This window comes from Tauraco erythrolophus, chromosome 12 (genome assembly GCF_009769465.1).
Source record: "Tauraco erythrolophus isolate bTauEry1 chromosome 12, bTauEry1.pri, whole genome shotgun sequence".
Classification (NCBI taxonomy): domain Eukaryota; kingdom Metazoa; phylum Chordata; class Aves; order Musophagiformes; family Musophagidae; genus Tauraco; species Tauraco erythrolophus.
In genome coordinates, this window is record NC_141476.1 from 16,900,104 (window position 1) to 16,921,684 (window position 21,581).

Consider the following 21,581-nt stretch of genomic DNA (forward strand, 5'->3'; position numbering starts at 1 on the left):
GGAGAATAAGCCAGGTGGGAAGAGCCCACAGGAGGGCTCTAGTCAAACCTCCTGCTTAAAGCTGGGTCAGCCCTGAGGTCAGACCAGGTTACTTGAGGCTGTGCTGAGTCGAATCTTGAAAACCAACAAGGATGGAGATTGGGCAACCCATCAATGTTTGACTGCCTGCATGGTGAAACCAGACTGCAAGAGAAGCAGCTCACACAAAACCATAGTTTTAATCTCATCCTACTTATTAAAAAGAGAAAGATCAGTGAGGCATGGAAAACTTCCAGTACTGGAGGACTGATTCACATCAACAGGCACATAAAAGATGGAAGGAAACCAGAAGGATGCCTCCAGTTTCATTCCTGTTTTGAAATTTCAGTATTGTAGCACAAAAGGTTTGTATTTATAGTAGTGGATACCAATAGGGAAGATACTCTAAAAATAAACGAGGATGCACAGATAAAATAATCTATTTTGAGGCTCACTCTGAGAACGAAAGGGAATCCGGAGGCTCAATGAGCCTCAGCCAATATTATTTTGGAACCGTGCGTTGCTGTCACAGACCGAGGCAGGGCTGCGTGTGACCCACTCAAACCCACGCAGGCCCCCGCGGCCGCCGGCCTGTGGACTCTGTCACTTCCATTAACTTTTTCGTAAACTTTTGGCTGAAAACTGCCGGAGGGGAGGGGGCGGCGCCCCGGCCCGCCGAATCGGGCTGGCTTTGCCCCGCAGCGGCGCGGGCTCCCGCCAGCGTGGGCCGCGGCCCGCGGGCCCCCGCGCGCGCCTTCCCGCGCCCCGCCCCCGGCGCGGGGGGCCCCGCCCCCTGCCCATATTGGGCTCGCCGGCTTTCCCCCGCCGCGCCTCATTGGCGCTGGGGAGGGGGGCGCGGCGGACGGCGGTGACGCGCGGCGGTGGGCGGGGCGTCGGCGCGGTGCCGCGGCGCCCGGTGCGTGCGCGCGGTGCCGCGCCGATCCGCTCCGCGCCGCTCCGCGCCGCGCCGCGCCGGGCGGGGCGTGCCGCCGCTCGGCCGGCCCCGCTGCCCGCCCCGCCTCCCGAGGCATGACACGCCGAGCCGCCGGCGAAGCCCCGCTTTAATTGAGGCCGCCGGGATGGGGCGCATCGCGTAGGGCAGAGCGGGGGCCGCCGCGCTCCGGGCCGCAGCCAGCGCGCACCCACGGCCGTGCGGAGCGGAGCCGCGTCCGGCAGAGCGCAAGCCCGCTCCGGTCCGGGAGCAGGGGAGCGGGGCCGCGTCTGGCCGCCGCGTGGGTGGCCGGTGGGCCGGGCGCTGGCGGCCGCCGCTGCCGAGCCCCATGAAAACGCAGGTCTGGGGGAGCTCCCCGCGGGCGCCCATGGCTGCGGCGATGCCGTGCAAGAGCGCGGAGTGGCTGCAGGAGGAGCTGGAGTCGGGCGGCGGCCGCTCGCTGCTGCTGCTCGACTGCCGCCCCCACGAGCTCTTCGAGAGCTCGCACATCGAGACGGCCATCAACCTGGCCATCCCCGGGCTCATGCTCCGCCGCCTCAAGAAGGGCAACCTGCCCATCCGCTCCATCATCCCCAACCACGAGGACAAGGAGCGCTTCGTCAAGCGCTGCAAGGCCGACACCGTGCTGCTCTACGACGAGGCCACTGCCGACTGGCAGGACGGCGGCGCCGCCACCTCCGTCCTGGGGCTCCTGCTCCAGAAGCTGCGCGATGACGGCTGCAAAGCCTATTACCTGAAAGGTGAGGTGCCCCCACTCCCCCCCGCCCTTCCTCCAGCCCCGTCCTGCTCCCGCAGCCCTTCTCCGTCTTCCCCCGCAGCCCCCGGCCGGCCGCCTGCATCGCTGGGCGCCCATCCCCTGGCCGGCCGGAGGTGGCTGGGTTGTTTTGCTTCCTCACCCCACCTCCCTCTGCCTGATTTATATATTTTTTATATATATATTTACTTATTTTTTGCTCCTCTGCATCCCGCGTCAATCCACCGCACAAAATGGTCGCAGGCTGGAAGCGGCCGGGAGCGCCCCGCTTCTTCCTGCGTCGCCTCCCCGGCAGCGACGGGAAGGAGCCCCCCAACCCCGCCGCCGGGCCGGCCCCTCCAGCGCTGCCCTGTCCCAAGCCGACCCCGGCTGGGCACCGCTGCCGCCCCTCGCCTCTGCTCCACGGAGCCTTTCGGGGGCTCCTGGCGTCGGGCTCCCCTCTAGCCCCTCTGGAAGGGATGGCCAGGTTTTGGGGGGGCAGAAGAGCCCTCCTCCTTTTTTTTTTCTTTTTTTTTTTTTCTCCCCTCCATCTCCGAAAAGCCAGGGCTTGCTTTTTTCTCTCTCTTTCCCTGGGAATGCCGGCGGGGCTGGTAGCGGGCAGCCCGGCTGCTCCCCCGGGGCAGGGCGATGGAGGAGCGGGGAGCCCTCCTCGCTGCGGGGGAGCCGAGCCCCGCACATGCCCTTTCCTGAGGGTTGAGGGTGATTTAGGGTTTTTCCGTTTTGTTTTTTGAGGGTTTGAGGTTGAGGTTTTTTTTGCCATTTTGAAAGATCCCAGCAGGCCTCCGCAGCGGGCAGAGCAGAGCCCAGAGCGGGGCTGCTGGGACCCTTCCCGTCCTCCCGGTCCGCCCGGTGCGGTCGCTGGGTGGCGGCTTTGAGGCAGAAATAACCGGAGAGCCGAGGAGTTGGCGGGGGGGGGGGTGAGGAGAGCGGCGAAGAAAGTTGCCACTTGCAGCTCGTCAAAAAACACTGCCGCTTCTTGAGAGACCCTTTTTGGGTAGCCGGGGGAGCCCCCGCTAAGGGGTTGGGGTGGCAGGGGGACAGGCAGGCATTTGGCGACCAGCCTTCAGGACTGCTCTGCCCGCACAAGCCTCCTTCAAAGGTGACATGGAAGGGCGGGGGGGGGGGGGATCAAGCACAGGGGTCGATCCCACTTTCTTCCCCCACAGTCCCTCCACTCCCTGCCCCTGCCGGTGGGTGGGTCTCCCATCCCATCCCGGTTTGGGATTTCCTGATGGGCTCCATTGCTCCTTTGCTTTGTCTTCCCGTTTCCCTCCCTGTCCTCATCCCTAGCAGGAAGGAGAAGCTTTGAAGTTACTCCTAAGCTCTCCCCGATGGGCAGGGGAGGAGCTGAGCCCCTTTCTCTGCCTCTTTCCGGGAGCCTCGGTGGGAAATGTTTCCAATTAAAATTCCAAAATGGCTCCTCGGTGCTGTCTGGCAGTGCAGGGGGGAGGAGGAGGATGAGGACGAGCCTTTTTCATGAATGGATGTGGCAGGAGCTGTCTGTCCTGCTCAGTGACCCCACCACAACCACTGAACCCACTAACAAAGTTTCCAGGAGGCCTTTCTAATTAAACCATTTGTCAGTGTCAGCTACCAATGGTTGAGCTCAGGTTTAATATTGTCTGGAAAAAAGGTAGTTTGGTGGGGTTTTTGCTTCCCTGCCTCTGCCTTCCTTCCCAAGTTGTTGAGCTGAGGAGCTGGAGAAAAAGACTTGGACCCCCCTTAGACATGAAGGCGGTCCCATCCCTCCTCCAGCCTGCTGCAGTTTGGATGAAGAACAAACCCGTGACACTGCTCTGCCACGAAACGTGTTTGTAGTGATAAAATAGGTGTGAAGATCGCTCTTCGGCAAAACTTAAGGCCTTTTTGCCTGCTTGAAGGCGAATTATTTTAGTGGGTTTTAGTGCCTGGGCTGGGTATTTGGTGGTTGTGGTTGTTCTTGCTTTATCTTTCAGACGCAGATACTTCTGCGCTTTTCTGTCCAGGTGGCATAATAGCTCTTGCCTGGATTGCCCCAGACCCATGTTTCTGACAAGCTAAACAAGGCGAGATTGTCCCTTGCCATTGATTTTATTTTTGGATACTTGTTTCTTTTGCGATTGAGATTTGGCCCCTATTTATCACAAGCAGTATCGAACTTCCTTAGAAACTCTCTTTGGTTTCCCAGGACCTGTTTGCTCAGCAGCAGTCTGCCCAGGAAAGATGAGGGACCAGGGAGATGCCTTTCTTGGGGCAAAGTTTAAGATATACCAACTTTTTGCTAGCAAAGACTTGCTAGGTAACATGGACATGTGTCCAGGTAGAAGGATTTCCTATTCTGAAGAATAAAACATCTTTTTCTCTCTGTCTCTCCCCTTCCCTCTCTCCTTTCCCCCTTCCCAGGTGGCTTTAACAAGTTTCAGACCGAATATTCAGAGCACTGCGAGACGAACCTTGACAGCTCCTCACCCAGCAACTCTCCCCCAGCATCGGTCCTTGGCCTGGGAGGGCTGCGGATTAGCTCTGACTGCTCGGATGGTGAATCCGACAGGGAACCCAGCAGTGCCACGGAGTCGGATGGGAGCCCCATCCCTAACAATCAGCCTGCCTTTCCGGTCCAGATCCTACCTTACCTGTACCTGGGCTGTGCCAAAGATTCAACCAACTTGGACGTCCTGGGCAAATACGGCATTAAGTACATCCTGAATGTGACTCCCAACCTGCCAAACATGTTTGAGCACGACGGAGAGTTCAAGTACAAGCAGATCCCCATCTCAGATCACTGGAGCCAGAACCTCTCACAGTTCTTTCCTGAGGCCATTGCTTTCATTGGTAGGTAGCTGGCAGAACATCTCCTTTCATTCTCACCACTCGGGAATGTGGCATCCCAAGCCGCTTCCCAGGGCTGTTGCTCATCTCTGGCCTCACCTCTCCAGGGCACAGCATCCATGCTGGCTTAGCAGCAGAGCGTCATGCTGCTGAGGTGACACTTCTGGTGCCTGTCACCCTGGCTGGGTTCAGGGTGGCCTTCCCTTCCAAAATTCAGCCCTCTTGCAGCACCTCGGCCGAGTTACCTGCAAGTGATAGGACCGGCCCTGCTGAACCCGGCCCTGCTGTCTCCTGCCCTTGTATGGGGATTTGCATTTGTGTGGAATGGCTGAACCGAGGTGGCGGGGAGCTCCTCTGCCTGCTTTGCTCGGAGGAACGGGTGTTGATAGGAGTTGCGTTAATGTGACTGGTGCCAGCGATTTCTTAGCCTCAAGTGTGGTTAAAATCTTGGGGGGGGGCGGGGGGGCCGGTGTATGAATGTTTTCTTTTCCTGAGGGAATTTGCTAGTCTAGTTGTGATCCCGCTGTATGTCTCTCTAGCATAACTAACTCCTTGTATGGATACTTCTCCTAAGGTAAGTGTCAACACAATGAGTTAGTGATTATAATTACACTGCCGAGCTCAGCTGGAAAAATTGCTGTGCGGATGGCCCCTGAGACAGCTTTGGCTGGTCGTGGGGAGGGGTGCAAGTCTCTTCTCCCAGGCTTGTGTTGACTTCGAAAATTGCTTCTTATTCTGAGAGAAGTGTCTGTCATGCTGAATAGGGATGTATGCTTCCAGCATGACCTGTGCTGTCTGCTGGCGATGGTCGTTAGCCTAATCAGTTCTGATTTGGGGGGGTGAATGGCACAGGTAGTTGTTTACCACCGTTGACCATTAAAAACCGTGGGGCTTCGTGTCTGGTTAAAAACATTGGTGTAGGTAAAGGTAGAGGAGACCTTTACCTTCAGACTGAAATCTGTGCAGCCTGTTTCAATGCTGCTTCGTTGCCCTTGTTTTGGACCCTGCTGCACGCGCTCGCTTGCTGGGCTGTAAGGCTTGACACGGAGCAGAGCGGCTGTTGGTCCTTGGCTGCTTTTCAGCTGTCGGAAGCCCTGGTTCCCATGCGCTCCCCTTTGCTCCCAGCTTCTGTCCTGTAGTAACGCGATTGTGGTCAGAAGCGTCTGCTTCAGTGTGGCAGCAGGGACCTGTCTGATGTCCCGTCTGCGCTTTCCTTCGCGGAGCGTGGTATTAAACGTCAGGGCTTGAGGTACAGGATCCCTGCTGGCATGTGGCGTTGTGGATCTGTCTGCTCCAGTCAGCCGATGTCTCTGTGAACACCGACCGCACTTGTGCTTTCCAGTTAATGACAGGAAATGGAGGATTACCTCACTCTAAACCCAAACACCAAGAAATGTGGCGCAGGTCAGATGAAAGGCAAAAATGTCTCACAAAAATGTTGAACGGGGAGAGACTGGAGGGAGGGCTGGGTATGCTGAGGGGTGATTGTGTGCTGTACTGGAAATTCTTGCCTGGTTTTGGAGGCTGGGGAAGAAAGTCGTGGCTTGGCTCTGGATTTTTGTTTTGCCTGCATCTTCTTTGCCCTTCCCCATGCTCGTGGTGCTGGAGTGTCTCTTACCTCCAGCTTTGCCTGAGGATCCTCTTTCTCCTGCCACCTTCTCCCTCCCCACCAAGCTCTCAGTCAAATGACTGACTTCAAACAGGGCTGCCCAGAAGTAAGCAGAGCTGGGTACTTGCGTGCATTCAGTGCTCTCAGCGGCGTGTCCCTCTTTCAGCACTAAGATGTCAATTCATAAAGGGATCACGCTGTTCCGGCTGTGCGAGAGACAATGAGTGTGTGTGTGCTTTTCAATCGGTGGCAAGGGAGGGGAAATTTCGTCGCTGTTCTCTCGCCATTTTTCGGTCCAGCCTGCATTCCTGCTCCCCGCTACCATTCATCCTGAGAGTCTCCTCCAACACAAGCGTTTGTTTGTAGTGAAGTGCATTTCTGTCGATCCTAAAGAACGATTTCACAATAAGGGAAGTTCCTGCACTTCAGACTCTGCTTAAATTGGCTTCGACTACATGCACATAACTTTCTAGTGGAAGGAGGACAAGAACAGCAGAAGAGAAGAGCTTGTGTGGTGCTGGGCTGTAGCCTCGCATCGAGTGCGCAGCCTTCCCTGGTTAGTTGGTGTTGAGGTGGGTATGCTGTGTCTGACCAACAGCATCTCCCTGGAGCTGTTGTCTCCAGTAACACCTGCCTTCCGTGGATTACTCCATTTCTCTGTTTTAATAGAGGGTACCGATGCTCCCTAGGCAAGGGATGTGTTGCCAGTCTTGGTTAATACTTCTCAAGTGTGTGGGACGCTTGGCCCCGCTGTGTGGAATGGGAACATGCAGCTTTGCTGTGCAGTGGGAATCTCTCGGGAGCCCTTTGGGGAGAGATGTTGGGTGTCAAAGGGATGTGAGATGGTGTCACTAGGAGCAGGGGATCCAGTTCTGGCAGTCGTCCTGGTCCTGGGAGCTTGCAGCTGCCACCTGGCCCTGCTCCAAAGCCACGCGTTTTTGGTGCAGAATAATAGACTCCCCCTTCCCCTTGTCTTGTTTCAGATGAGGCCCGTTCCAAGAAGTGTGGGATCCTTGTTCACTGCCTCGCTGGCATCAGCCGGTCCGTAACAGTCACTGTCGCCTACTTGATGCAAAAACTCAACTTGTCCCTGAACGATGCCTATGACTTTGTGAAAAGGAAAAAATCCAACATTTCCCCAAACTTTAACTTCATGGGCCAACTCCTGGACTTTGAGAGGACTCTGGGACTCAACAGCCCTTGCGACAACCGCTCACCCAGCGAACAGCTCTACTTCACCACCCCCACCAACCACAACCTCTTTCAGCTGAACACTCTGGAGTCCACATGAAGGGGATGGCACCTGGTCGGGAACTCGAGCATCGAATCGCTTCTCTTGAGCATTTCAACTCTTACAAAAGTATCTGTCTTGCCAGGCAGCTCTGGAAGGACTAGCTTCTCTGGGCAGAGGTGCCTGATCGCTGCTTTAAGAAGGCTAATGCCGTTCATTAGTGTCCTGATCAAAGTGGTTTGAAGAGGTAGTCTTTTTACAAGGGGTTACTTAATACGGGCGATGTTACAGTGTTTTGAACACAGCTGTTACCGGCAATAACCGCTTTCCTGGGTGCATTGGGACTGTCAGAACACGCACACGTGTGAAGAGCTACCAGGGGTTAGCTTGCTGTGGAAAATGAGGAGATTTATGCACTTGGAAACCTTGAACAAAAGGTGTTGGGCCAAGACTGTTTTAAAACCCAAGTTTACTTTTTTGATTTTAAAAAAAAGAAAAGGTAGATCTTATCGAGCTTTGGGTTCAAACTCTTTTTAAATGTGTAAGTTCCTGACTGTTTGTACAGACGAGGTTGCAAAACCAGTATTTTATTCTGTTTCTTGTTTGATCATTTATTTTTTTTTTAATCAAATGTTTATATTGACCAAATGCATTTTGCACACTTTGTGAAGCCTTGGTATGTCCTGGCATATTACTGGGTACTCCAGAGAGATACATGCTGCTGCTGTTGTTGTTAGCATCTGGTAGGAAGCTTTGTTATGTGTGAAGGCCAGTTGGGCTTAAACGCAACCCCTTCACCACTCCTGCACTCACAATCACAAACTCTGCACTGATTCAGCCAAGGTGACTAAGCCGCAAGCTTTTTTTTTTTAATGCCACCCCTGCCAAAAACACTGTTCGCTATTGCCAGAGGTAAAACTCTTGTAGCCTCCAGAGTTGGTAGAAGCACGTCTGAGCCCAGCTTCGTTCTCTGCTGCCTGTTGACTGACTTAACGTCATCCAGCTGGCCCAAAACCATTCCAGCTTCCTGAGTCCAGAAGGTAGTTGTGATGTTGGCATTTCTCGTGCACACTCGATGCTTTCCCACGTGCGCGGGGCGGAGGGGGGATCACGGCGAGCGCCTGGAGCAGAGCAAGGATTGCGTAGCGGGACGGGACTGAATCGTCACGCATGGAGCGTGTGAGGGGAGTGAAGAGATGTGGAAATGAGAAGAGTGTTGTAACAGAATTTTTTTATATATATGAATATATATATTAACTGGCAAATTATGAGATGATTGGAGCTTTCAACAGAGGTTCTGATTTTTTTTCTTCCTCTTTCGAATAACTTTATGCCGTGCCTTCTATTCTGAGAAGACTTGTTTATATTTCTGGCTAGTGTTTGGCAAACACCTTATACCAAGCTGGGAGGGGAGGAAGTGGTAATAATTTCTGGGAGGAGGGCAGAACGGATTTGGAGATTTCTTTATTGGCTGCAATGTAGTCCCTCCTTTCTCCCCCCTCCCTTCCACTTTAACTCTCATGTAACTGAAAAAAAAAAAAAAAAAAAAGCCACGGATTTTTTCTAAATATCCAGTTTTTTGTACTTTTTTCAAGAAAAAGAAAAAAAATTAAAAAAAAATCTCCATCTGGAGGAATGTTTGACGTTGTCACATCCTGAAACCGTTCTTTTTGTTAAAGATGTTACCAGAATGTTGGAATGAGCTTCTCTTTCTTGTTTTCTGGTTGTTTTTTGTTTGTTTGTTCGTTGGGTTTTGTTTGCAACAATGTTGGAATCGTGGGTCATTGGAAGGGAGAATGGGCGTAAGTACGGTTGCGAGTGAGAAAATTGAGAATATCCTAATTGCATCTTACCTCATGGAGGAATTTATTTTTTCAGGGATTTTTTTTGACAGTGCATATGTATTGCATTACAGCTAAGCTGGTTTGTAAAGGCTTCTTGTGCTGTTAGTGGTCTTTCTTCTCTAAAGGAAAAAAGAAAAGATGCATCTTCTGATTTAGTACAAATGAGAGCTTGTTAGTGAGGAATGGTTCTGCTTTCTGAGTTATGAAGGAAAAATAGTGACCCTATATATACTGATCCAATATTGGGACTTTGTTTATATTGCAAATAAATATTATTTTTTCTTTAAAAATGATGTTTGTGTCAGATGCTTGTCTAGCCTCTGCCCATATAAGGGCACGCTGCTCTTATCCGTTTTTTTATGGTCGATTAGTATTCTTCTGTGACCATGAAGAGCATTGCTGGGCACTGTTCAAGTCTGGTGTTTGGTTTCATGCACAGCTTAATTTTTAAGACCTGTGGTAAAATGGAGAAGGGGAGGTGGGAGGGTGAGGAGAGGGATATGGGGTATTGGATAAACGCGAGAACAAAGAACAGCTTGAGAATGGGACTGGCTTTGACCCCAGCCATTCCTCTGCGCCAAAAATAAACAGATAAACTAAAGATGCTTTTGTTCGCTGCTTAAGCGTGGCTATGAAGGCATGGCAAGGCCTTGCCCACAACTGTTGTGATAGCAGACTTTATTTTGGTAGGAAAGCAAGAAGTTGTGGCCTCGTGGGCAGCCACCCGATGACTTCTTCTGGGTCTCCTGGAGAGCAGGAGCCCTCTCCTGCATCCTGGAGTGCGAAGGCCAAGCCTCCAGCCCCAGTGTCTCGCATGGGCTGTGCTGTCCCCCTGTGCTTTCCAGACGTGGGTGCAACTGGTTTGTGGGAATCCTGGAGGGGCCGATGAGGATGCTTCAGGGTGAAACGTGGCTCCAAGCGTGTAGTGCAGCCCAGCTAAGGGAGCTGCGGCTGCCCACACCTCTGCTTGTAGCTGGGCAGGATTGAGCAGGAGTGGGATTCCCCTCCCTGCCCCAGCATTCCTTGTTTTAACCTAAATGGCAAGAAATTAAATGACTGTCTAATCAATTGTTCAACTCCTCAAAGTGAGTGCGTGTGTGTGTTTTGTTCTTCTAATCCTAGGGCCTGAGCACCAAAGACAGCTAGTTTTATTCCAGAAGGAGCTTGGGCTGATGGGTGCAGAGTCCGTCGTAGAGCAGGGGAGGTAGTCGAGGCTGAAGCAGGAGCCAAGGAAACGTGTGTGTATGTGAGAATTTTTTTGTTTACTCCTTGACTGCATGATGGGAATCTATATATTGATTTAGAGGCCTGTTTGTGACCCGACAAATGAAAATCTACCTGGTACACAGGGAAAAGACGACCTTTAGGTTTTCCCCTGTAATTACATGGCAGACTAGCTCTTGAGGAAGATATGAAACCGTGCTGGAGGCTGGCTGCGCACTGAAGAAGTGCAGAACAGCTTGTCAGGTGTACGGCTATATTTGCTTCCATCTAATTTCCTCTTACGTTTTTCTGCTAAGGTGTGGAACAGGATATTAGCAGTTAGCTCTGCAAGCACGTTTGCGTGGTAGCTGAGTTGTGGCTGGCTGGAACAGCACAGCTGCTACTGCAACAGCTTCGGTGGAAGAGCCTGGTGTGGAGGCAGCTCCCTCGGGGTACCTGGTCCTGGGAGATGCAAGTCTGTTGTGAGTGTCCCACCGCTGCTGCACTCAGGAGCTCCCATTGCCAAAACAAGGAGATAGCTTGTCTGAAAACTGTTCTGCCACCTGCAAGTGCTCTTTCCTCCAGGACCCAAAGGAGCCTTTTCCAAGCTTCCTGGCCCCGACAGCAGAGAGCAGCCTGGCTGGTCCTCAGCCATCAGTGTTTTACAAATGTCTTGCACCGTGCTTCTCGGCTCGGAGAGGTTTCCTTGGAGACCTGATGTCCTGTAATTTAGTGAGCAGACAAGAGCTGACATCAGGAAAGGGGCAACGCTGGAGAAATAAGTTGCAGAAAGAAAAGAGAGCGTGGGGTCTGTCTATACTCCCTTGCAGAGGCGGGCACGAGCACTAGCTGAGCGTAGGAGCATGGGCTGAGTGAGAAAGCTGGTTATGTTCAGATTGGTGGAATTTGGCAAGGAGATACTGCTTCCCACACACAGCAGGGAGAAGCTCCTCGGTTAACCCATTAATTCCAGACAAGCCGCTTGTAAGATGCTCTGTGGTGCTCTGCTCTACAAAACCAGGTAATCTGCTTGGGCAGAGATCTGCTCTCCTTGGGTTTTCACTTGTGGTGCCACAAGCCCTCCGGCAATACAGGTGAGAGTTTATCTTCTTTTCCCACCCCCCCCACCCGCCCCCTGTGGATGACTTTATCTTACCTCTCTGATTTGAATAGTTAGAGGGACCACAGGTCAGTCCTAGGTGCTTTCAAAAAGTTTCTTCCTCCATTTCAAGTCATGGCAAAAGCGCAAAGCTCTGACATGGATAGAGCTAAACTTCTGCAGTTCTGCACCAGGAAGCCCAGGTAGCTAATTTTAAACACTTCCAGCAGCCCGCTGCACAGCACATCCCATCCTGCCTCTGTCCGTGCTGCCTGGCAGAGCCTGGCTGCTCACCCCAGCTGGAGTTCGAAGGGCAAGGAGAGCAGGTATATCGTGAGCACAAGGCTGACTCTGGCATCTTGTAAAACAGGAGAGCAAAGAGTAGGTTCCCAGGGCAGTGCAGTGAACATTACTTGTGGTCATAGACAACGATAGAGAGACAACGCAAAGTCAGGACAGATGTGCCCCGAACAACTGTAGGAGGGAGATGTGAAGAGGTGGTGGGAGGCAGCATCAGGAGCCCAATGAGTAGGACATGAGCTTGGGGAAGGTGCTTTGGGGTTACTTGTAGCTTTCATTCCCTCTCTTGTAGCTTGCTTACCCTCACTTGTGTCTTCTCTTACTGGTCTCATAGGCCCTTCTTGGTGTGGTATTAAACCTCTCTGAGCATGATGAAAGTCAACCTCTGCAGTTCTGAACTTGCCTGCTCTTGCGTCACCCAGAGACGCACGTGGGAAAGCAGACTCTTCCTGCCACCATCTGAATTTGGGTGCTCGCATTTCCAAGGTAACCAGGTTATTTGCAGGCTGTTATTTTCTTTTTTTATCCTTTCAGTGAGCAAATCAGACTATTTGCAGTGTTGCGAAGGCATGTAAATAGTTCAGCTAATCAACACATCCTGTATTTACAGCTGACTGGCACAGGCTGTGATAGTCGTGCTTTGGGCTGCTCAGAAAGCGTGTGAAAGTGGGCTTTCTTCCAGATTTTGTGCCATTTGCTCCTGTACTGCCTCAAATCTTTCTTTTAATCATGCTTGAGGTCAGAGTGCTGGGCTGACTAAATGTAATTTGGGATGAGAGGGTAGGCGAGGAGATGTTCATCAGGTAGGAAGGGCAGCTCATGGGAGTCCCATCCAGCCTCCACATCCTGCACCAGTGAGTTCCTCTGTTCAAGCTGCAAAGTTCCCCTTTCTCTTGGCTTTGTCTTTTGACCTTCTTGCTGCATTGCTCAGGCTCAAAGGATGGGCTGCAGCGAGGGCAACCGGAGCTGCTGTGACACCTCGGGTGTTGGGGCACCCTGGCTGGTGGCCCTGGGATGCCTGAAAGACTCGTGGCCACCACGGTGGTACAGAGCTGCCACTGGGCCCTGCACAGGAGGATGAGCCCAGGGCCTGGGGGAAGAAGGCTCCGTGCAGCTGGCAGCAGTGGAACCCCTCAGCCCGTGATGGCAGCCCTCGGCAGCCGCGATGGCGCCGGCATCAGTGGCCAGAGACGATGAGTTGCTTGCAGTGGGATTGTAAGTTTCTGGTGCCTCCGGGCTCCTCCCTGACGCCTCCGTGCTGCCCTGCTCAGCCGTGTCGCGATGGCGTTTGCAGGTTGGGAGCTGGGGCAGGGCGGAAGCTGTGGTTCAGCTTTGATGGCTCAGTCCAGGGTTGGGGATTAATTATGGGTTGGGAATTTATCATGCGGCAGGCGCAGACACTCAGGCTGGCTGTGCAGCCCCAGACTTCTGGTGCTCAGCCTCGGTGTCTGGGGGCCATGGGGGTGCCTCAGTACAGGGGCAATACAGACCCCCCTCTGCTGTCGGGTGCAAGGGGAGACCACCAGCGCTTTCTGGCCTTTCGTTTTCCTTTCTGGTTGTTTGTGCTCATGGCTGAACTCACGCGTGTGAGTTCTGCATTACCCTGACTTGCTTTCCCTGGTTTCTCCACTGCTTTCTCTTTCTTTGATCATTGGCATTTGAGGTACCCTCAACCTGGCAGCTGCTCCTGCAAAGCTGTGGTCCTGCAGGAGAATGGAGCCCTGACTTTTCTCTGAGACATTGAGACATTTTGGAAATGGAGACTGGCTGTGCTATGGGGAGATTTGGGGAGTATGTGTTACTTCTGTGCTGCTCAGTTGGTGCAAGTGATCCAAGAGCATGTAGGGCCTTAAGGAATATCTGGTGAGGGAACCAAGTATGAATGAAGGAAGGGGAATCCAGGCAGATTTATTTATTTTCCTACTTTTTTTCCCTAGAGAAACATCCGGCTTATGTAAAGCCATTTGCTGGGTTTCTCGCTGCTTTATTTTGAAAGTCTCTGCATTCAAGCACTCGACTCTTCGCATCTCCCTGCTCTTCTCATCTTCCAACACTGCCTCAAGGACAGATTCTTCATGATTTGGGGTTTTGCTTTTATGAAGTTTACTCTTTGTTTTTGGTCTGTGTTGTCTTTTTATTTCTTTTCCTTTCCTTGTAAAGACTGCTCTAGTTTGGCTTGTGGTTTTGCCTTGTTTTCTTCTAAGAGGTGAATTGTTGTGATAAATCCTGCAGATAGTGGGAGGGAGCAGACTGGTGCGTTGGCGAGACCCTGGTCACTGCTACGGCATTAGCGAAAGCCCTGTGCCAGCAGGAAGCTGAGCTCTGAGGTTTGGTTGTGGATGTGACACCCTAGAAGCACGGCATTTTTCTGTATGGGAGGTTTTGAATTGGAATGTGTGTGAGGGGCTGCAGTTAGAGGGGTCGTGACTTTGGGTTTGGGGTAAGCACTCTCCTCCTTTCCCCGGTGTGGCTCTGAATTGGACCTGTCATTTCACCATGCAATCCTGGCAGTGAAGTGCTCAGTACCTGGTGGAAGATTTACAGCTCTGCTCCAGTGATGCAATTTGCTTGGTTCTTACTTTAAATTTGCCACTTCCTCTCCCTGGATGGCTGATTCCCCGCTGTTTGGAGCAGGCAGTAGTCCAGGGCAGGATCACACACACACACAAGAGCCAAGCAAGATCCTCTTGAAGCTGTGCATTTGATGTGATTTTGAGGGGATTCAGGGTGCTGAGCCTGCAGAAAGCTGCCCGCTCCTCTAGCAGAACAAGGATCAGCTCTGCTGTCAGCTCCGTCTCTGCGTCCTCTCTGCCATTCATCACCTTCCCCCTGCCCCCATTCAGGCTGTTGCCTTCAAATGATCCTGTGCTAGAGGTTCAAGCAGGCTCCTGCGTGTCTTGGCCTTGCATCCACTTGGCAGGAAGCTGAGCAAGAGATATGTTTGGGAAAGTCTTGAGGGTTTTCTTTTTTTTGTTTGGGTTTTTTTTATATTTTTTTTTTAGCAAGAAGCTTCACTATTCATTCATTCCCCAAATAGCTTTCCCTCTCATTGGACAACATCTTCCTGCTAGGACAGTCCAAGCCTGTTCTGACAGGCGGCTTATCTGCCCCGCAGCTCTGACTGCTTCCTCTGTCTCTCCTTTGTGTGGGAGGTGTTTTGTCTTTCCAAACTTCTGCTGACTTCAGTGGGCACTAGCTTGTGCCCAAACATGCACTGATAGTGCAGTTCAGTGCTGAAATTTGCCGCTGATTTTTATTTATGTCCCTGCAGCATGTTTTTCTTTGCAAAGGGAAGGACTTAAGTGGTTTGGGGAGGGGCAGGAGGTTTGTTATTGAAAGTTAGTGAAGCAGAGGTTTTCCGCTGACCCTGTCTGCCTCTGTCCAGCGAGTCCTGCAGCAGAACATGGTGAACGCCCTGGTGGTGAGGGGTGCCATGCTGATGGGGGTCCAAATAAGGGGCTGGACTGCACAAAAACTGTATCTGGAAAAGCCCAGAGCAGCCAGCGTGCCGCTTTCCTGTGTTGCCAGCTGCTCAGGCAGTTTTAGAGAAATTCCCAGTCTAGTTTTAAATCTGGTAAAAGTGGATAGAAGTGCGTATGTGCGGACAAAGATTTACGAATGTCAGTATTTTAGTTAAAAAAATCCAGTCATGTTTGAAGCTGCCGTCTGCCGGTGTGCGTTCCTGGTACACTATCAGTGCTTCCACTGAGATCCAGTTTCCAGTCGACATGACAGGACTGCCACTTCCTATCTGTGGCTCAAACCAGCAGTAGCCAGGAAAGCCCAATCTTGTCCTCTGTCCACACTTCTCTTAGAGCATCAGTATCAGTCCAGTGCCTGCAGCCTTATCCTCCAGACTGGGATAGCCGGGCCCCTCTCACATGAGAAGAGAGAGAACAGATCCTTTTAGGAGAGGGACATCTGTGAAGAGCACTCTGGATCATATGTGCTGCCTCCCCTGGAAAATCATGGGCCCTTGCAGCTTGTGTTGGTTGGCCACTGTTGTGGTTTAGGTTCAGCTGGCAATTAAGCACCATGCGTCTGCTTGCTCGCTCCTTTCCTCCGGTGGCATGGTGGGGAGAAAATATAATGGAAGGCTTGTGGTTTGAGACAAGGACAGGGAGGGATCACTCACCAGTTATGGTCATGGGCAAAACAGACTCGACTTGGGAAAAAATCCATTTAATTTGTTACCAATCAAATCAGAGTAGGATAATGAGAAATAAAAGCAAATCTTAAAAAAAAAAAAACACAACACCTTCTCTCTACCCCTCTCTTCTTCCCAGACTCAACTTTGCTCCTGATTTCTCTACCTGCCCCACCGCAGCGGCGCAAGGGGATGAGGAATGGGGGTTGCGGTCAGTTTATCACACGTTGTTTCTGCTGCTCCTTCCTCCTCAGAGGGACGACTCCTCACGCTCTTCCCCTGCTCCAGCCATGGGAGGCAGTCCTCCATGAACTTCTCCGATGTGAGTCCTTCCCATGGACTGTAGTCTTCACCAACAGGCTGCTCCAGTGTGAGATTCCCACGGAGTCATGGCCTTCTTCAGGCATAGCCACCCACTCCAGTGTGGGGTCCTCCACGGGCTGTGGGTGAATCTCTGCTCCACCATTAACTGCCCAGTGAGGGGTGGTAGCCCAGTGCAGGCAGCCACTTGCATGGGAGGCGGGAGGCAAGGCCTGTGCCTCCCCCTCTCTCTGCAGCAAGTTCTGCTGGGGAGTTTGTTTTTTGTGGGTTTTTTTTTTTCTGTTCTTAAATATGTTGTCACAGAGGTGCTACCACAGTTGCTGATTAGCTTGGCTTTGGCCAGAGGTGGGTCTGACTTGGAGCTGAGGAAACTTCTAGCAGCTTCTCACAGGAGCCGCCCCTGTATTCCCTCCCCTGCTACCAAAATCCTGCCACACAAACTCAATACAGCCACCAAGAGATGAAGCACTTGACCTTGGAGATGGGACTAGTGGTGAGTTGCATGCAGGAACACTTTCCCTGCCTCAGTGTTAAAATCAAGCTCTGATCTCTGACAGTCCAGAATAACTCCCAGATGTCACTGTCCTGAAATAACTATGAATTAAATTCTGGATGATGGTTAGTTTCCTTGAATCTTCAAAACTTCTGTGAGCCTGTTCCTTGTGGAGGTACATTTGGGTTTGTCTCTGGAGATCTTTGCTTTTCTTCCTGAGCTGTGGGATGCTTCCCACTGGCCATGCAATGCCACCACATTGCTGTCCAGTGCTACGGCATGTGCAGCGGAGGCCCAGGGATGTTTGTAGGTCAGGGATGACAGATACTCGGCAGGACTCATAGGTGCTATTATTTAATTGCATTCCAACAGCAGCGAAAGCAGTAGAAGAGTAATAAACAAATTATAATCTGCATTATGAAGCTGACAAATGCCACCCACTCATTACCTGTCTTTAACCACTCTCATTACTAGCCTGTCTTTGTGGGAACTAATCTTGCTGCTCAGTGTCCGACTTGTTCACTTGATACCATTATCTGAAGCAATCGGCCGCTCCTTGTGAAAAGGAGGAAGGTGCTTTTCCTGAGGCTTGTTCTCTGGGTGCTGAAATGTGGGTAGCTCTGGGGTGGAGGAGGCTGAAGGGAGCACTTTGCAAAAGCATGGTGTGGCAGGGAGGTGAAAACCGAAGTCCTCAGGGACAGTCGGAGCAGAGGGGGTGGCAGGATGGAAGATTGTCACTAGGAGGAAAAGGTTGTGGTCTGTTTGTTTGAAGGATAGTATCCAGCAAAGGGATGTTAGGAAGAGCCATGGTTTTTTTTCTCTCCAAATGTTCTCCAGGGTTTAAAGCAAGCTGGGTTGCTGAGTAATGACAGTTCTCCTTGTGCCTGCTCCAAGCCCAGGGCATTGCAGGAGGAAGTCCTGGTAGTGTTTCTGTGGGGACCTGTTCAGGCTCCCCCTGGGAAAAAAATGTTCTTCAGGAGTTTCTTGCAGTGGTCTGGCATAGCTTGAGTTCAGCAGAGTCAAGGATGCTCAGCCTCCTTGGTGCCTGGCTGCTGCCGGTGCATTGTGCCATTCTGTACTAAATGTTAAGGACTGCCCTGTGCCTGGGGTGCAGCTATTCTCCTTTCCTCACTGACACAACTGAAAGTCTTCCTGTGGGAGACCGTTGAGGCTTGCGAGCTGAGGAGTTGGGCTGAGAGAGCAGATGGGAAAATAGGTCTTTCTGTTGGAAAGCTGGGGAGGGACTTTTGACAAGGGCATGTAGTGATAGGACAAGGGGCAATGGATTTAAACTGAAAGAGGGCAGATTTAGATTAGATCTAAGGAAGAAATTCTTCTCTCTGAGAGTGGTGAGGCACTGGAACAGGTTGCCCAGAGAAGTTGTGGATGCCCCATCCCTGGAAGTGTTCAAGGCCAGGTTGGATGAGGCTTAGGGCAACCTGGTGTAGTGGAGGGTGTCCCTGCCCATAGCAGGGGGGTTGGAACTAGATGAACTTTAAGGTCCCTTCCAACCCTAACCATTCTATGATTCAAGGTAATATTGTGCTCTCAGGGTTTTGGGATATCTCATGGGGTTCTCTAATGGATAAAAATAACAAGCTGAAAAATGGGAGATGAAGCCTGAGAGTGAGAGGGCCAGCTTTCCCGATGGAGAATTGACATCAGTCAAATGCGACAAGGGCCTGTCGAAGACCAGAGCTGTTGAATGTGTCTGTTAATGTGCTGCTGACTGTTCAGAGCAGTAAAAACCAAAAGCTGCACTGAATAGCTGTAGGAAGTCTTGCAGTGTGGAGCGGTGGGGTTGCAGCGTATGATGCTGAGAAAAGAAAAGCAATCCGGGTGAAGAGGGAGCCATCTTCATCTAAAATGCAGTGCAATGGGCTCAAAATGGGATAATGTCACTTGGGAGAGAGAGCCCAGAAGTTCAATGAACAGGGCTATAGGAGCAAGGTTTGATTCTGAGTATGGTCAAAAAAAAAAACCCAAACCCAATCGACTTCTAGGAAAAGAGCTGAGAACAAACTGTATAAATGCACTGTATGAATATGTGGTGAACAAAAACATTTCTGTAGGTGTGGGAGAGATTGGAGTAACTAATGCAAGGACAGTCCATTGAGTGCTTTTAAGCATCAGTGCACAGTCTCTCGTTGAGAAAGCTCCGCAGCTGCAAATAGCTGGAGCCTGGGAAAGCGTTTGTAATGAACACAGCTACATGCTTGGCCTGTTCTTATTCTCTTCCCTAGGTGCTGCTGTCAAATACCACTGAAGACAGGGCGCAGGCCAGGATGAAGCTTGGTCCAACCACGATTAATGGCTCTGATTCCTCTGTTTTTTCAAGAAGATGCTGTCCTGGAGTAAGCCATGTGTGGCACACTGTGATTGTGTATGTGTGAGGAGCTTTTCTGGAGGTTGGAGATAATGTGCTCTCTTTCTGTTCAGTGAAGAGAGCTGCCGAAGCGCATGGCTGGAGGAAAAACTCCTGAGGTTATTGTACATCTGTTATAAAAGGGACATTGTGATGTGGTGTAGGACAGCCAAAGCAGGGAGAGGGGCTTTGTACCAACAGAAACATCATCTTCTCCAGTACCAGCCACTCTGAAATGAACAGTTTCCTTAGGTGATGGAAAGCCATCGTGTGGATCAACCAACCCCCCCTTTTGTCTCCCCTGAGGAACGTTTGGGCAAGAAACCAACTCCAAAAGGAGTCACTTTTTTCGACCTGTTCTCTCCCATCACTTCATAAGTCCTGTGCTTCTGGTTAGGAAGAACTGGATGATGTGCAAGTAGCTGAATGGGCCAGGACAACTCATGCTGCCCTCAAAGCCCCTGTGTGCTACTTTAACCCACACCACAGTGGGGTGAGACACTGTGTGGGAGCGTGAGACAAGTTCCTAATGTTCTTGATCAAATGGCCTACTGAGTCTCCTGATCTGCTGTGGTGATAAGTCATAACAAGGACTCTCTCTTAATGCTTATTATCCTCTGTTGGTGCTTCCTGCCCACATAGACTAGATATTTCCTATCAACAGGGAGTAACCTCTGTGGAAGATAGGATCAGATTCCCAGGAACCAGGCTGTAGTAAGAGTGAAGGAAGAATGAGGAAACTGTCCTAATTTGAGGCTAATCTTATAAATACAGGGCAGACAATAGGAAGAGAAATGCCAGGAGAGCTTTAGAATTTACTTAGGGAAGAATCGTCTTTTGCCAGGAGTAGCCTTAATTGTAACTTATGATGTGGTAAAGTTGCTGTTTGATCTCAGCTTCAGCAGAGGAGAAGAGACAGATTCCACTTTGTGTCACCAGAGGAGTAGTAGCCTGGGAAAAGAACAGGAAAAAATGTCTTTAAAAACAAGTTTTTTGTTATTTATGTACTGACTCAAGCTGCAGTGCATGGGTAGAGTGCTTTATTTCTCAGTTTTGATTTGGATGAAACACTAAATACTGAGGAAAAAAAGGCTGTGTGATTTTTCCTGAAGCAGACATGCTAATATAGCCATCGGGTGTTTAATGTTGTATGGTGTTTCTGAAAATACAGAAAACCACAAATCTTTTCTTCTAGTGTAAGTGGGTTGGTGGGGTGGGGTGTTTCTTTCCCTTCCCTAGACTTATAGCTGGAGCCTGTACCGATCAGAGACGTGGCCTGTCCCTCATGCTCACCTTTCAAGTGAGCTGGGTGGAGTGTGCTGAAGCTGTTTGTGGTGGGGAGTTCTCTACAGACAGTTGCTTTTATGAACCTTTTTAGAAAACCTGTTGAAATGAAGAGTTGCCTCCTACCTGTCCCTGTCCTATCCACATCGCAGCACCATGCACAGAACTCACGATGCCTCTGCACGTTCCATTTGCCAGCAGGGTGAGAGCATGTGTGTGTTTGTGAGACATGAACTGCCTCTACAGAGGTTTGTGAGGGTCCTTAACCACATGTTCATATGCAGCTGGTATTCTAGTATGATCCCATAACCATCCAAATGACTACAGTGCAACAAGGTGTGGACACTGGTTGCTCATCCCCACCCTGAAGGTGATGTTGCAAGTTCGTGGAAAATGCCGTCATGTCCTTGCGGGTTTGGACTTGTTTGGCTTTTTACCATCCATCTTGCTCACAGGTGCTTGATGGTGTTTTATTTATTGCCCAGCTCTGGGCTGATCCCTGCTTCTTCATTCAGAAGCTTTACAGACCTTGTCTTGGACCAAGTTTGTGAAGCTACAGTGATGTACGAACTCCCTGCTGCTTCCTAGAGTCTTTCTGTCCCGTTTAGATTGTCCATCTTGGACAGGGGATCTCCCCAGGCTTGGTCTAAGATGAGTGATGTGATAGTTGCCTGTCCCAGGCTTCTTGTATGAGTTAGGACAAGGCCTTTCAGCCATCCATAGGACATCCTTATTTTTGTTTCTTACTTCCTATTGTTTCTAGCCCTCTCAGCATAGTTGATTTTTGTCTGAAAGTCAGCAGAAGAGTCATGGCATGTGGACTTCTCTTCCTTCTCCAGGTGTTTTTCTTTGTTGTTTTCTCTTCAGTATAGCAGGTTATGTGATCTAAGGGTTCTACTTTATTATAAACAGCACACACTTTGGCTTTGATGGCCAATTCGGGTTTTTTTGGTTGGTGGTTGTGTTTGTTGTTTTTTTTTTTTTTTTTAATTTTAAAATGACTGATACATTTGGGGCCTGTTTAAGATGAACTCTGTCAGGGAGCAGCAGTGGCTCAGAGGATGTATACAGTGGTGTGGGCACACCAGATCCTCCTTTGTGCTAAGTTTACTTTGATAAAGGGTTACTAAGTGGTGCCTACGGTTGGCTGATG

At 50.9% G+C, this 21,581-nt stretch overlaps 1 protein-coding gene across 1 annotated transcript; it reads left to right on the forward strand.

The window, feature by feature from the left end:
- Nucleotides 1–1,298: 1,298 nt before the first annotated feature.
- On the forward strand, nt 1,299–9,458 carry DUSP7 (dual specificity phosphatase 7). The gene is made up of 3 exons (XM_086618867.1): nt 1,299–1,710; nt 4,107–4,535; nt 7,125–9,458. The coding sequence occupies exons 1-3, from the start codon at nt 1,299–1,301 to the stop codon at nt 7,430–7,432; spliced, it is 1,149 nt and encodes a 382-aa protein (XP_086474993.1). The 3' UTR covers nt 7,433–9,458.
- The last annotated feature ends 12,123 nt before the right edge of the window (nt 9,459–21,581 follow it).

Coding starts and splice junctions, on each gene's coding strand:
- DUSP7 (XM_086618867.1), top strand. CDS start 1,299: ATGAAAACGCAGGTCTGGGGGAGCTCCCCGCGGGCGCCCATGGCTGCG. Junction 1,711..4,106: donor CAAAGCCTATTACCTGAAAG/GTGAGGTGCCCC, acceptor CCCCCTTCCCAG/GTGGCTTTAACAAGTTTCAG. Junction 4,536..7,124: donor TGAGGCCATTGCTTTCATTG/GTAGGTAGCTGG, acceptor GTCTTGTTTCAG/ATGAGGCCCGTTCCAAGAAG.